The 15101-nt window shown below is 40.5% G+C and overlaps 1 protein-coding gene across 3 annotated transcripts in view; it reads right to left on the reverse strand.

Annotated features, from left to right (window-relative positions):
- Nucleotides 1-9811: 9811 nt before the first annotated feature.
- Nucleotides 9812-15101, reverse strand: part of LOC144588798 (uncharacterized) — a 349859-nt gene continuing 344569 nt past the window's right edge. For all 3 annotated transcript variants that reach the window (XM_078392209.1, XM_078392205.1, XM_078392206.1), the window contains one exon: nt 9812-12125. In XM_078392209.1, coding sequence (XP_078248335.1) covers nt 12093-12125 — 33 coding nt within the window. In that variant the 3' untranslated portion in view covers nt 9812-12092. The remainder of the gene's footprint in view (nt 12126-15101) is intronic.

A 15101-nucleotide genomic window follows, 5' to 3' on the forward strand; every position in this document is an offset into this window, starting at 1 on the left:
TGCTTTTCAAAGTCTTTTGGATGAAAGGGGAAGTTTTATATAGTATAGACAGGAAACGACAAGAATCAAACAAAGGCAAAGGGTGGAGGAGCTGGCTAGAACATGACCTCTTACATGGCTGTTAGGAGTTTTGGGAAGGCATGCAACTTGACAGCACATAACAACATGAATCCGCGGGGAAGCCTATGCTTTTCTCAAGGGCTTCAGGGCACTCTCTGGCCTAGGTTTGCATCTCAAGGCTGGATGCATCCAGTGCACTCTTTCTGACTTGATCAGGGCTGCCCTTGTGCTTCCCAGCCCTAGAACTTGGAAATGACAATCCCGTTAATGGTTTTTACATTGGCTTTTACTTTGAAAAATCATCATGTGTTACCTTTCAGTATTTTTTTTAAAACACACTCATTCATAACACATTACTAATGTTTTAATTCATTCGCTATTATCTTTAAATAACGTAAGTTGTTTTTTAAAAACAACTTAAAATGGTGAAATATCCCTCAAAGTCAACATTTTTGAAACAGAAAATAAACACTGCTTTTTGTACAGAAACACAATGTGTTACTATTGATGTTTAGAAGAAACAAACAGAAATGACTTGGGTATGTCCTCATTACAACAAAAAGTGACATGCTGAAAGTAATATTGTTATTTGTGCTGGAACAGGTGGTACCTTTATTGAACCACTGAGAAAACAATACAAAACAAACAAACAAAAGCGAGCTTTTGATGATAATTCATCTTCCTTGGGCTGTGCACCAAATTTTCATGGGTAGCGCCAAATGTTTTTGTTTATATCAAGGTCCCCAAAGTCTCGTGGCTGCTGTTGGGTGCTGGGTGTAGCATCTTAGATGGAGATGGATGTCACCTGCAATCTGAAAGATACTTGTAGGGGAAGGGTGTGGTTTCAGTCCCCTCTTCAGCCAGTGGTGTGGAATTTATGGCCCACCTCTCTAAACAAAAGATGGTCAGCACTCTGCCCCCTTCTTTCCCCCCTTTGTGCCTTCACTTGAAACTCAAATAGTTTCTATTTGGCTAGGGGAAATGAGCAGGGTAACAAAAGCATGACAAGCCTCCATCAAAATTTGGGATTAAAATTTAGTTAAACCACCAGGAGCAGCCAATTTTAGCCAAATTAAAGGTAAATCAATAGTTTTACCTGGTGGATGCTTTCTTCAGCTTGCAGTACTGCTTGTCTGGTTTCAAGAATCCATGATGTTCAGGGACTCACACTGGTTATTTGTAATACGTTATTTCTAAACTCTACATGTCCTAGGCACCCCATGTGTAGTATTATGTGGCGGAGCAGCTGAATGCATATATTGTGTCCAACCCAACAAGAGATGATTGCACACATTTGTGAGCTTCAATAGAGATATTGCCCTAGAATAGAAAATTTCCATTTTAGGGCCCCAGATGTTCTTGACCTACAATTCCTGGAAGACATGACCATTGCCTGTGCCAACTAGAGCTTTTAACTGTGCTAGCTAGGGCTATAACTGAGGGTTATAGTCCAAGAACAATTAGGGTCCCAAATTTGGAGACTACTGGTGTGGGGCAGTGCCTTCCAACCTTGGGTAACCCAGGTGTTCTTGGACTACTACTCCCAGAAACCCCGGCCAGCACAGCTGGTGGTGAAGGCTTCTGGGAACTGCAGTCCAAGAACACTGGGGTTGCCCAAGCTTGGGAATCACTGCCATAAGAAGAGCAAGTCTTCATTTTCTACATTGACCTCTATATAAATTGTTCAAGTTCCTTGAGTTTCACAAGGCATCAACATAGAATCCTCATGTATTAGAACATTAGCACAGTCTATTTACAGCTTATTACAGCCTTACTAATAAGACATCTGAAATAAAAATAGGAGCAATAAAAATGTTTAATGGTCATCCTTGGTAGATGTCAACAATGTGGCAAATGTTCAAGGCCTTTTGGCCACATATACAAAATGAAAACACAGAATGAGGAAAATAAAACTATCCCAGAAGAGAAAGTTAAAGTCTCAGGAATCTTTTTAATAACCATTGTGCTTTTTTAAAGGACATTTAACATTTCCAAAAGGATTCTGGTCAAAATGGGCCCAAGGCATTTTTCTGCCTGAGGTGAAGGACAAGATGGTGCTCTCTTTACATTCCACATACAGAAAGTGACTGGACTGGCAGTTGAATCTTACTTCAATAATCTTACTCCCATCACATCTGAAAGCTAGAGGTTTCCTGAGGAGGTAACCCAAGAAGCTTGTATACCATGTAGATTTTTGTCATCCAAAACTAGAGAACACCCAAAGAATCCTTGAGGTAGAGCTTAGAGGTTCCCACAACTGCTAACTCCACATATTCACACCCCATCTGCTGTATGAGATGCTTGCTTTATTCTGCCCAAAGATAGGATCAGCCTGATTCCAGTTTATTAATGTGGCCCAATGCTTTCCAACATGGTCACCCTTTCAAGAAGATGCCCTGTTAACCAGCACAATGGAAATGGCACCTTGGAGCTGGCAAAGTAATCTTAATTCCCAAATGATATAAAGGGATAGATTGAAGGAGAATGATGCTATCACTGGCTTTCTGGGCTGGATAAAATGAGGATGGCTATATATTGTCTCTTGTATTAGAGGCTACAGTACAGGTTTTTGGGGAAACCTGGAACAGGGAGATGATTTCTACTTATGTCCTGCTTGCAGGCTACCCAGAGGCATCTTGTTGGTCACGGTAGGGATGGAATGATTGACTAGGTGGAACTTTGGTCCAGCCCAGCATGGCTCTTCTGAAGTTCTTATAGAAAGAATCCCTGATATAGTGGGACACCCAACTGTGCTTGTCAGTTCAAATGTGTTTGTTTGCTTTTTTTTATTACCTTGGGGCAAATCACCTGGACTGTTCGGCTCCCCTCCCCTCACGGTTCCAGAATTATCTGAGATAGCAGTGATTCTAACAAATGAGGGGTGAGCTCACATACTTTTTGTGCAGAATAAGAGCACTATGGATAGCCCTCTGTTTTGAAAGAGGGTGGCCATGAGAATGGGTGTTTGCTCCAATTCTCTGTATCACTGAGGAAGAAGGCTTGAGGATTAATGCCCAGGCGAGAAATGGGCACCTTCTTTGATGTTTGTGCATGTGTGCGCATGCATGTGTGCATACACACTAAACCTTTCACTTGACATCGTGGTATTCCAAGTAGCTGATCAGGAAGGGTTCAAGTCCCCAGGGCAAGGTTAGACAGAATTCTTCTGCTAGAACTTCCAGCATAAAAGAAGATGAAGTTTCAGCCTTAAACAAATATGTCTCTCCTCACCTCCTGGGCTGGGAGAAGCATAACAATCAAAGGTGTTAACTTGTTGTAGAGGACAGAGGGAATCTGGGGGGAGATTGAATGTGGCCCACAACCTTCCCTTGCCTTAGACTCACACAACAGACTCTTCAAAACTGGAAGAATGTAATATGTTGTTGATTGGTCTTAATTTCATATGCTAGCGTGTTTATTTATTCAAGAAATAAATAAATAAAATATTTATTACTTATGTTTATTTCTTGCTTTCTTCCAGTGAGCTTAATGCAGCATAAATGGCAGTCTTCTCCATTTTATGGTGTCTGGCCCAAGGTCATGCAATGAGTTCAGTAACTCAGGGGGGACTAGACTCTGGATCCTCTAAGTCTCCGTTCACCACCACAATGTACACATCACAGTGTTTCTAGCAGCTCAATGAATACAGTGGTGCCCTGCATGATGATGATAATCTGTTCCGTGAAAATCGCTGTTTAGCGAAATCATCGTCATGCGAAAACCATTTCCCCATTGGAATGCATTGAAACCCGTTTAATGCGTTCCAATGGGGAAAATACCTTGTCATTTTGCAAAGATCACCCACAGGGCAGCCATTTTGCGAGCCCCGATCAGCTGTTTTTAACCGCCGTCTTGCAAACAAATGGGCCTGAAAACATCCGTTTTGCGAAGATCAAGCCACCGATCAGCTGTTTTAAATCGTCATCTTGCGAATAAACGGTCCACAAAGCACGGGCCAAATCGTTGTTCAACTAAATTCCCCCATAGAAATCACTGTTTTGCGAAGCGAAATGGCAGTTGCAAAACGTCGTCATGTGGATTCGTCATTTTGAGAGGTAATCGTCCTGCGAGGTACCACTGTACAGAGGTTGCCCTCTCATCACAACCTTTACAATCCAGACTTCCACTGGCAAAAGATCTTTCTGTCTTCATAAATCTATGTGCAATGGAACAGCCTGGGAGATTGGGGGGGGGAACATTATTATGTTTTGCAATGAAAGATATCTAGGGATGTTTATCAGTAAGCTTTGCTCGGTAAAGGGCTGTAAGTATGAGAACCATCTGCCCGCTTAATAGCTAATATGTTTAAAATTTCATCCCATTACTAACTGAACTAACATTCTTCCCCCCCCCCCCACTTCATTCACCATTCATGGCCTTTGTTTAGCAGCCATTAAAATGATATGTCTAAGATTAACTTATAATGTAGTCATTTTAACTGGGCCCCTGTTCTAAGCTCTGTTTCAGTTGCTGTCAATAGCTCTGCTGGCACAAAGTACCTCCCTGCCTGGCAAATCTGGTCCCTGGGGGAATATTCTTGGCATCTGGGCATCCTTTGATGGTACAGAATCATTAGTTTTATTTCCCTTAGGAATCTCAATGGATTCCCAATTTACTCCACAGGCACAAAATATTCCTCACAGTCTATTGCCGTGAGACACGGCTGATTAAAATATGCTGAACATACCTGGAAACTATTTTGTATGCCAAATATTTATATGGGTCAATATTGGTTTCAATAGATTCAGGCTATGAAACGTTGCACTTATGCGACACACTCAAATGAAGACATATTACCTATAACAAAAATCTGCGTATTCCAAGTAATGCAACTGTTGTGCTGAAAATCTCTACTTAATTCTTAGTGCTCCAACACTTTTGAATACAATTTGCCAGTTATAGTTTTGTAAATTTTATTTTAGAGGCCTGCATTTTAGCTGAGAGTCAGCATTATATGGTTCATCGAAGTCCCCATGAATGGTCCTCAGGCAGGCAGAGGGGTGAGCTCCAGTGATAGAGGCATTCTTGAAGTGTGCTGGAGGCACAGATGCAAAACGTTGTGTTTCTGGCCTACAGTTCTCACAGCCCCATAGCCAGCAGAGCCATGATGGCTGAGGCATTCTGGGAACTGTAGTCCAAAAAGGCAAAAAGTATCAGTGACTGAGGCTGCTTTCTTAACATGTCCCCCAACCCTACTCTTGCTACATCCAGGTGAGCGAACTGCTCATCGTTCCATCTTCTGTTGATGAGGGAATTGTCTGAAGCCAGGTCAAGAAAGGAGATCCCTTCCCATTTCACATTAAGTATACTAATTTGTGGCTCTCTAGCTCACAACACATTTTCTTGCTGGGAATAAATTACGTGGCTTATTACTCCAGTGGCAAAGTTAAATTAGTATATACAATTGAATCTGACCAAAAGCTTGAAGCAGACATTGTGAATAATTTTCACTTCCTTCAACAGACTTCAGTGAGGCACTGGTGGAGGTCAAGAGTTCAAGCTCATGCCACGTGTACAGGTGCACAGAAAGATTTCAGAAACAGCAGAAGTTTCTGGTTAAATAGAAGGGCTGTTGCAGGAGGACAAGGCTCTGCATCTCCAGGAGACTTGGGTCATTATCTCCAGCAAACTTTCAGTCAGCAATAATTCAGCTTGTACTGTATCGGGAAACCATATGCAGAGCATTTGATAAACATTAAGGGTTCCCATTTTCACTTCAGAACCAGTCACATTTTACTCATAGGGTTAGCAAGCATGAGGGTTTGATTTAACCACTCACCAATTAGAGGAAGGAAGGAAGGAGGAAGAGCCAAAGATAGTTTTCTGAAATGAGCAAGTTGCACTCCAAAAACCTAACCGTTCCAGCGCTTCAGTGTTGTGCAGAACATAGCTGACCCACCCAAAGATTCTCTACATGGTGCCAGGTGGTCAGGAGGGAGATGTGCAAGGGGGACTGCTTTCACAGAATTGTTTTCATATGCAGGATCCAACCAGCATATGGCTCAGCAGTTTTCAAGAGGAAACACACATGCTTACGTTGCTGGAAGGAAGTAAATGTGCAGCCACATTGAAGTCCTTTCAGGTGAAAGTGGGATAAAGAACAGCAGTATAGATTTTATGGTATGAGGATTTCTTCTTTGTCATGTCTGCTCTGCTGCTTCCTCTCAAGGTTTCTTTCACTTCCGAAGACCACTTTCTGTTTCTCTCTTAGTCTTTTAACCAGTGGTAACGAACTCCATTTTTCTTTCCATAAAATGTGGTTCTTGAGTAAGGTTTTCTCCAGGTGCCATAAAAGCGATCATAAGCAAAAGACAGGATTTTGTAATAACGAAATACACAAAAATTAGCTCCCTTTTGGTCTCCTGTCATTTTCTAGTAAAGACACACCTTTCTCCCATTTTTGATGAGACAAATCTCTGTGTTCCTACATTATTATAGAACTTCACCTTCTTATAATGTTAAGAATTTCTGACTCCAGATAGATATAGCCTTCCTATCTAGGTAATCCAGGCAAATTGACCTTTCTCTAGGAAAACTAGGGAAACTGACATTCTTTCGAGGATGTAATTGTTATATATATAAAAATAATTTACAATTAACCATCATTGATACTTAAATTCATTAATCTGTGGCTCTATTCTCTCTTCCAATCTCTTCATTTCTATCTCAAGCATTTCTTAATGTTCTTAAATGCCTTAAAAACAACACAGATATCTTAGGTTTCCCAACATTTTATCACCATCATCTTTATGACCTTGCTGAGCCATCTTTGAGGGAGAAGGTAGCTCTTTCCCTTGCTTCAGATAGATGACTCAACTTGCTTTACTTATGCAAGGAAGAGGGAGACGGCCAGATATGCAGTTCAGGACTTGGAGTCTGTTGATGACTCTGAATCTGGGCCACAACGATATCGTAGGATAAGAACAAGATAAGCTATAGTGCTACAGTGGGAATCAAAGGTCATACAGTGCACTGTGTGGACTTCATCCAAGTTTTGCCTTGGCCTTTGGTGTTAAGGTTATTAATAATTGTGTTTATGTCTCACTTCCTATAGAGAGCACATGTCAGCATATCTAGGGATTATCCACTCTACCCTGATGACAGCCCTATGATTTAGGTTAGATCAGATGAAAGTAGGTGGCTCAAAATGACACAAGTTTTAATGCTGAACAGAGATTCTGGTGCAGGTTTTTCTAGATCTGGACCCAGCTTTCTGTTTATTGTGTCATTAGTGGTATTTTAGGCAATAAGTGAATGGACATACCCTCCCATCCAAGAAGTCTTAAGGCATTACTTTTACGGTTTTAGCTTTGTGCTTGTAAGTCCATCAAAGATGCAATATGGCAGGTAGCTAAAACCAGGTGTTTACTTGCTTGTTTCTTGTTGAGAGAAGACAAGCCTTTTCTCTCCATCTCTAGAAGCTGCTGCTGCTGGGGAAGAATCTTTTCTTGTGGCAAGGAATAGCCATGGGGAAATTTCTAGTCATGAAGAGTCACAAGTAATAAGATTTTGGCAACTTATTTCATCTTTGATCCCTGAGCAGGATGTGTTTTTATACTTAAACTTAGCCTAAACATAATTATTAGGAAACAAGTCTTTGTGAATGCAGTAGGGCTTAATTCAAACAAGTATGATTAGAATTGAAATAAAGGTGAATGAATAAGGAAGGGGTAGTTCTTCAATGTTATTCTCCCTGAAACGTAATTTTATGATCAAAGTTCCATGCTGTTTATCAAGTGTGTGTGTGTGTGTGTGTGTGTGTGTGTGTGTGTGTGTGTGTGCGTGCGTGCGTGCGTGCGTGCGTGCGTGCATGGGTAAAGACACACTTTAATTGTGAAGCACTACAAATCCTGTTGCTGTCAGAGACACAATCTTATATGGCTAGTGACTGTTCTACTTTTTTCTCCTTTGGTGAGAAGCCATAATTAAAAACACACAAAACAAACTATGAAATATTCGTTAAAGTAATTAGACTTTAAACTGTTGATGGTAACTCCAACAATTGCTTAAGGTGTAAATCATTGCATAATTTTAATTCATATCTAAATGAGTGTTGGCAGTGACATTACCTGTCTGACACACCTAGAATGTTATTACTCAATTGCACACACATCCTATTGTGCCTAATTATATAATAATTAGTCTTCTGGCACACATTAAGATTCTGTCTGGCATGTTCATTCCACCCCCCCCCACTGCAAAACAAAAACAATGTATAGCAAAGCAAGTATGCAGTGAACACTGCTGCCAAGTTGGCCTTCAGGTTTAATATAGTTTAAATAAAACATTGTCGCATACCCTATCCTACTCGTATATATATTTTAACATAGTTCTGGCATGATATTGCTTCCTGCCTTATGTGTACAAAACTCATTTGCTTCTTCTATATAGATTAAAACTCATCTGGAAAGAAAATTGAATGAATCTGTACACTACAAGTAATGTTTGGAGATCAGAAGGCATCATTTGTAGAATCTGGCTTCATTGCATCTAGTGGAGAAAAGTCTGTCCAAAAATCTGGTACAAAACTTAATTCTGAACCCTTATATCAGTCTCATTATTTATGAATGCATCCATGTCTCAACACTGGAAAGAAAGAAGTTGTGTTGTTGTTATCTGCTTTCAAATTGCTTCTGACCCACAGCAATCCTATGAACAAGTGACCCCCAAAATGTTCTGTCATTAGCAGTCCTGTACACCTCCTGCTAACTCAAACCTGTGCCTTCCTTTATAGAGTCTTCCCCTTTTCCTGCTGCCTTCAACTTTTCCTACCATTATTGTCTTTTCTTGCAAGTCTTGTCTTCTCACAATGTTCCCCAAGTATGACAGCTTCAGTTTTTTCATTTTTGATTCTAGAGAGAGTTCAGGTTTGATATGTCCTAAGGTCTACTTGTTTGTCTTACTGGAGGTCCAGTGTGTCTGTAAAGCTTTATTCCAGCTCCACAGTTTGAATGAATCAATCTTTTCCCTTTCAGCTTTTTCATTGTCTAAGTTTCATATTCATACCTAGTAACTGGAAATACAATTGTGCTGATGATCTTGCCTTTGGTCTCCAGTGACACATTCTTACACTTGATGTCTTCCCTTGTTACTTCATAGTTGCCCTTCCAAGTTTCATATTTCTTCTCATTCTTTGGTTGAAGTCTCAGGATTTTTTTCTGGAACAATGGCCAGAAGTGGGGAGAAGAAACAGGAAGGGTTATACCTTAAGATGACTGTCCAGGTATGAAGGGGAACAGGCTGTTTTTATAGAAAGGTCTTCCATTTATTAGCTCTTATGAAAATATTTAGAACTGCCTCTGCAGCCTTAGGATATTTGGCTATCAAGAGACCACAATGAGGCTAGACAAATAGTCCTCAATCAGATCTATAGGACTTGCCTATTATTGCTTTTCCAGATTGAAGTGGGGGGTGGGGATGCTTAATCTGCAAACATGTATCCAAGGCTGAAAACATTCACTGCAAATGAAATTAACCATCAAAAGCCAAGCCCCCCCCCCCCGAAAGCCAGTCAAAAGTTGTGAAGGTCATTTACAGCTACATTAAATCAATGGGACCTAGTGGAAACACATTTAGTGGAAACTGTGCCCATAACACAAACTACAAAACATTGTGAAGCTGGGCTCTTGAATTTTAGCTAAACTAAAATTAAGAAGGACTGTTATTTGCCACAGTCACTGGAAAAATAATCCTTGATTATGTTCCCTTGATTTCAGATGATATGGGCAGACTAATTCCCAAAAAGACTATGTCCACACACCAATACTTTTATTATCATAGGTGGTTACTAAAACAAGCAACAAGGGATAAATCTATCTCCATCTTGCCATACTGGGCAGGGACATCCAACTGGCTAGTGTCAGAGGCAGAGTGTTTAATTGTTGATCAACAGCCTGTTGTGATCTGCGATTCTTACAACAATTTCTGCTTAAATATTTCAGAATCACACATTCAAGCTACACACAAGCATTGAAATTGCTATACAGTACTGTACTCTGAGTTGTTCTCCTGAAGTCAAAAGAAATACTGTTGGGTATACATATAGCTGTCCTTTCAGTAATCCAGGGTGTGTCCACATAGAAAGCATTTTCCAGCTATTCCCTGTTTTTTCAATTAACAAATAACAATAACCTTGAAGGGTCAAGTGGAGGAAAACATGGATGTTTTACAAATGTAACACAATGTCTTCTGGAGCAGAATGGGATAACTTACTTTTTTTGACTACAACAGATCTACTGGCCAGACTTGTTCTAGGCATGTGAGTGTTATATTCAAAGACTCTTAAGTTTGCTCTGGGCCCTCCTAGGATCTGGTGAATAAAACAGGGCAACTGCATAATAAAGTTCATTGGAAGCCCCTAATCTGAAGTTTCAATGTTTAATTCAGGTGGGATATGAGTTCCCTCTACCATTGAAGCAGGGTTGCCTCCATTTGCAAAACAGGAGTAAAGTCTTCTCAGAAAAGTTGGTCAACAGAACAGTAAAAGCAGCAAATATAGATGGTTTAAAGTCTATTGGGATTGCAATCCTATCAACCTATCACTGAATAAGTCACAATGAAGTCAATAGGATTTCCTTCTCAGCAAACACGTACAAGATTGTCCTGAATTTTTTTTAAAATGTCTAGTTTAATTGATCTGTGATTTAAGCAATAGGTAATGTAATAATCCACAGGTTCAACTCAAAATAAATTTGACACAGTTTAAGAAGAATTTGGCATATCACATGTGAGAACTACTATTTTGTTCCCACATGCCACAGAGATGAAGGTGGGAAAGCAACAAAAATAACCTTCCCATTCTCTTGTTGCTCCTTCGAAGTCAGAGAAGACCAAACTCCTTTAAATCTATTTTAATTTTAAATTAAGCAAAAACAAACAGGGGGGAAAATGACTGCACCTGGCTTAACAAAAGTGACTTGCTTGCTTGACATGATTTCAAGTGGCTGGGATATTAAAACCCTGAAAAAAGGGGGTTTATAATGGAAACCCTGACAGACTATTAACTATAGCATCGCTGCTCTAATAAATGGAATGGGCTGTCGTAATCTCTAGTTCATAAATATGCAAATAGAAGGCAGGGGATTTGCTCCAAAGGATGTCTCTATAATTTTAACTGACCTTTACTGATACTAAATGAGCCTGTTGCTTCTGGTTTTGCGCATTAAATACAAAGTGCTGTCTACATTGCTTCCGGGATCTCAGCCTGTTTCTCCTGGAAAGAGTATCAAAATTTCCACCTTGTTCACTGGAAGCAAAACCAGGCCCGCAAATGTCAATACAAGGTTGAAAGTCCCACTCGCCGAGCGAGACCCTCTCTTGGATGTAAGCAATTTTGGTTTTGTATACATTCATAAGCATGCCGGAATTGCTTGCTGAATTAATTATTCTTTTTTGTATGAGTGTGTGGGGGAAGATTGCAAGTGCATTCCCCACCCCTATTCATGTGTCAAAGACCTGTCTGACCTGCCAAAATCCAGTCAGTTACTCAATGATAAACAGCCCCATCAACACAATGATATCAATGTTGAATATTTTCCAGTTTCCTGCTTTGGGCCAAGCGGAGATAAATCCAATGACTTAATATTTAATAACCTAAATGTAATTTGTTTTTGTGTCTTTCATTCCATGGGAAAGAATTGGATGGCGAGCAGTTTTGCAGATTTCAATCCCTCCCTCCTGTTAATTATTTTAAGCTATTCATCCTGGTATCTGGCCCATTGATGCTCAGCCAAATTGCCAGCAGGGGAGAGATCTGTCCAATCCTGAAGCTAAATGAGTCACTGAGAGTCAATCTGTTTAGTTTTCTTGTGTGCTGGGGGTTCCTCTGCCCTGATCTCATTCTGCTCCACTCAGAAAAAAAAGAGCTTCAAGGTTAGGCTTTGGCTGCCTCCTGCATCTCCTCTCCTCCACTGCTGCTCGGTTCCTGGCAGCTGTTCATGGATTCTGACTGGCTGGACGTGCAACCACAGATGCTCTGGTCTCAGTGCTATACGGTTCTCGCTCTGATGGAAAATGAAGACATCCTGGCTGTTTCAAGGTTGCGGCTGCAGTAGTTTACCAGGCATCTAGATGAGGAGTGAACCAGATGGAGAAACAGTCAGTTTGGCTTACACATACCCCAAGTTCTTGCTCTGTTCTGTCCCCAGAACAAAACTAGATCCTCCCCTATACTGTGTCAGATCTTGGGAATGGGATTATTTTGACTATGACTCCCAGAATCCCACATCCAGCCTGGCCACTGGCACTCCAAGTTGCCTATTGTTTTAAAAACGCTCCAAAACACTCTTCCTCTCTCCGCGCCACTTTATCAGCCAAGACTTGGCGGAGGTATTAATATCTACAGAATAAAAACACCATGTGTACATAATCTCTAAACTGGAATTTCAAGGTTCTCCTTGCCCTGCTTTCTCTAAGAAGCACAATTTTTAGCTTAGCTAACATTCAAGAGCTCAGCTTCACAATTCTTCCGTGATTCCTTCCTTTCTTCAGAGCCATGATTCAATTACGCCAAAGTGTGCATCGGCCTTAAGAACTTGGTGTAAGATTAAGATAACTGGTATTTTCATGGTAAATGATTAAATTAGCTGACACCATTTTATCCTGAACTTCACCATCAAGGCTGACATTTTTTATGCAATGTACTGTACATTGTAGGCGGCTGGAAAACTAAACTGCTCTGTGTCTTTCATCTTTCAAAGCATATGAACAGCAAAAGAGCCATTCTGCTTTAGTTTGATTTGCAAACTTGGCGTTTCTTCTTTTTGCTACAACAAATTCTTTTGAGGCTATTCCTGTAACTGAAATATGAGTGCTTTCTTTATTTTGCTATATTCTTGAGTGCAGAGGGGGACATGGTGAAGGGGGCACAAAATGGGTACAGGGAAAAACACCCTTTCTTTCTCCCTTACCACATTAGAATTAGGGTCATTCAATGACACTATTTTGTGGGAGATTCAGGATAGATTAAAAAGAAGTACATCTTTATATGGCACTTTCCATTCAATTATGGCGTTTATATCCATGGGGATGTCATGGGGACCACCAACATTGACAGCTTTTTAAAAGGGTTTCAATATATTACTAGAGAATAATAAATGGATGCTAGATAATAAATCTAGAAAAGTACAAGATTGTTATGTCCGCTCTCTTCAAATGACAGAATGACTCATGCTTGTCCCAGCAGTAGGGGTTGCAACCTGAATTTTGTTAGCTGTCTGGACCATCTTAGGGCTACGAGTGCATGATATCTATATAAGAAATGGAGGTGTCATGGAGACAAAGAGAGAGAGAGACAGGAAGACAGACATTTCTTCCTGATGGACAAATTAGTTAGGGAGGAAAAAAAGATTCTACATTTGTAAATGATCAGGCTGGCTTGTACTTAAAAAACATCTTCTCCTAAATAGAACATATCCAAATCAGGAACATATGGCTTGGCTTTGTTGCTTGAGCCATCTGGAAATAATTTTTTTTTCTATTGGCATCTGTCTGTATTACACCCATTGTCTGCCATGGCAAACTGTGATCTAGACTGCATACAATGATCCAGAGCAGTTAATGTTTTTTGGTCCCACTGGATCAGATAGATTTTCTCTCCTTTCCTAATGTTCTCTAGCCCCAGTCGTTACACTGTAAATACATGCTGATCCTGGTACAGGTTAGCCAAAATCCAATACTCATTGTAGACAAAACTGTGAAATCATAGTGACTGGCTTTTGCGTAAAGTATCAAAATGCAGAGAGAACCTCACCCAGTGCTTGAAGAATTGGGCCATTCATGAATATTCCGCCATGTTCACTAATGCTTCTGTGTGGCAAGAATTCCACAGCAAGTTTAACAAGATGCTTTGCCAGTGAGAAATAACTGAACCGGACAAAGAACTTGACATCATGGGCATTACATCAGTTCCAATGCAACAAGTTGCATCTCCATTCTTGAAAGCGTTTTTCCAGAGGAGAGAGAATAACAAATGTTCATAGCATCTACTCATTGAGAATAGTTCGAGAAAAATACCCATTTGTTTTATGTAGTTCTGATGCATGTAAATCATATGTTTGGGGTTGGATACATTAGTCAAAATGTTTGATGACAAGACCTAAATTATGACCAGGAAAACAAAGGCCACCTGGACAGAACATGGAATTCAATGGCTGAAATTTTGCCAGGTTATTCCCTGTGTCCAAAGGTTCGTTGTGTCATCACCCGTGGATATTAATTTTTAATTTAAAGTTTCCTGTCCCTCTTGCCTCAGGTTCCAATGCTTCCTAAGGATCCTTTTCTACCTGAGGAAGACTTGGGAAGCCTTAGATGTGTGTGAGAGCCTTTAATGCCTACAATGCCAGCATTGGCTGGGTGATTCTGGGCACGTTAGTTCAAAAATAAAGGTTTCCAGCCTCTGGTATCTATTACGAAAAAGAATTTTGAATAAATTAATACCCAGAATAATTGGTCCCCAGTGTTACTCATAACTAGTGCCATCACAAACATGCCCACACATCTGGCCTAAGCCCAGGGCTGGCATCAATGGTTGGCATTGCTGGGCACCTGCTAAACCACATCACAACAGAGGACTCACTACCAGCCCCTGGAACCATGCACTCATCTTTCTTGTTTTTCCTGCTTAAATCTCCTGCTCTCTCCCAATTGAAGTGGGCAAGCAAACAATAAGAGGAGCAGTGGTGTAGTGGACCAAGGGCTTGCAGAGTCAACGTTCCATGGCTTTCTGAGTAGCAGGGATTCTGATTTTGTCTTCTTTAGGCTTCCCTCTAAACCTAACTGCAATCCATTTGGTAGCTGAGAGAGAAATGGATTTTCCCAGGAATAGTATATTGCTGCAAACTGTTTACGTTTGAGGACAGTTTTATTTTGAATGTTTAAGAGCCATTAACATGAAAAGAGACTTCCCCCGCCAATTGTTGATCCACCAGTCCACCTGCCTGGATGTTTGAAGGCTCGTTATTGGGGGCTGGCTGCCTATCTGGATTGTCATGATAAGTACCCATGCTTACAAATTTACCACTACAGTAATGAAAAGGAGCAAA

The sequence above is a fragment of the Pogona vitticeps genome, chromosome 4 (genome assembly GCF_051106095.1).
Source record: "Pogona vitticeps strain Pit_001003342236 chromosome 4, PviZW2.1, whole genome shotgun sequence".
NCBI lineage: Eukaryota > Metazoa > Chordata > Lepidosauria > Squamata > Agamidae > Pogona > Pogona vitticeps.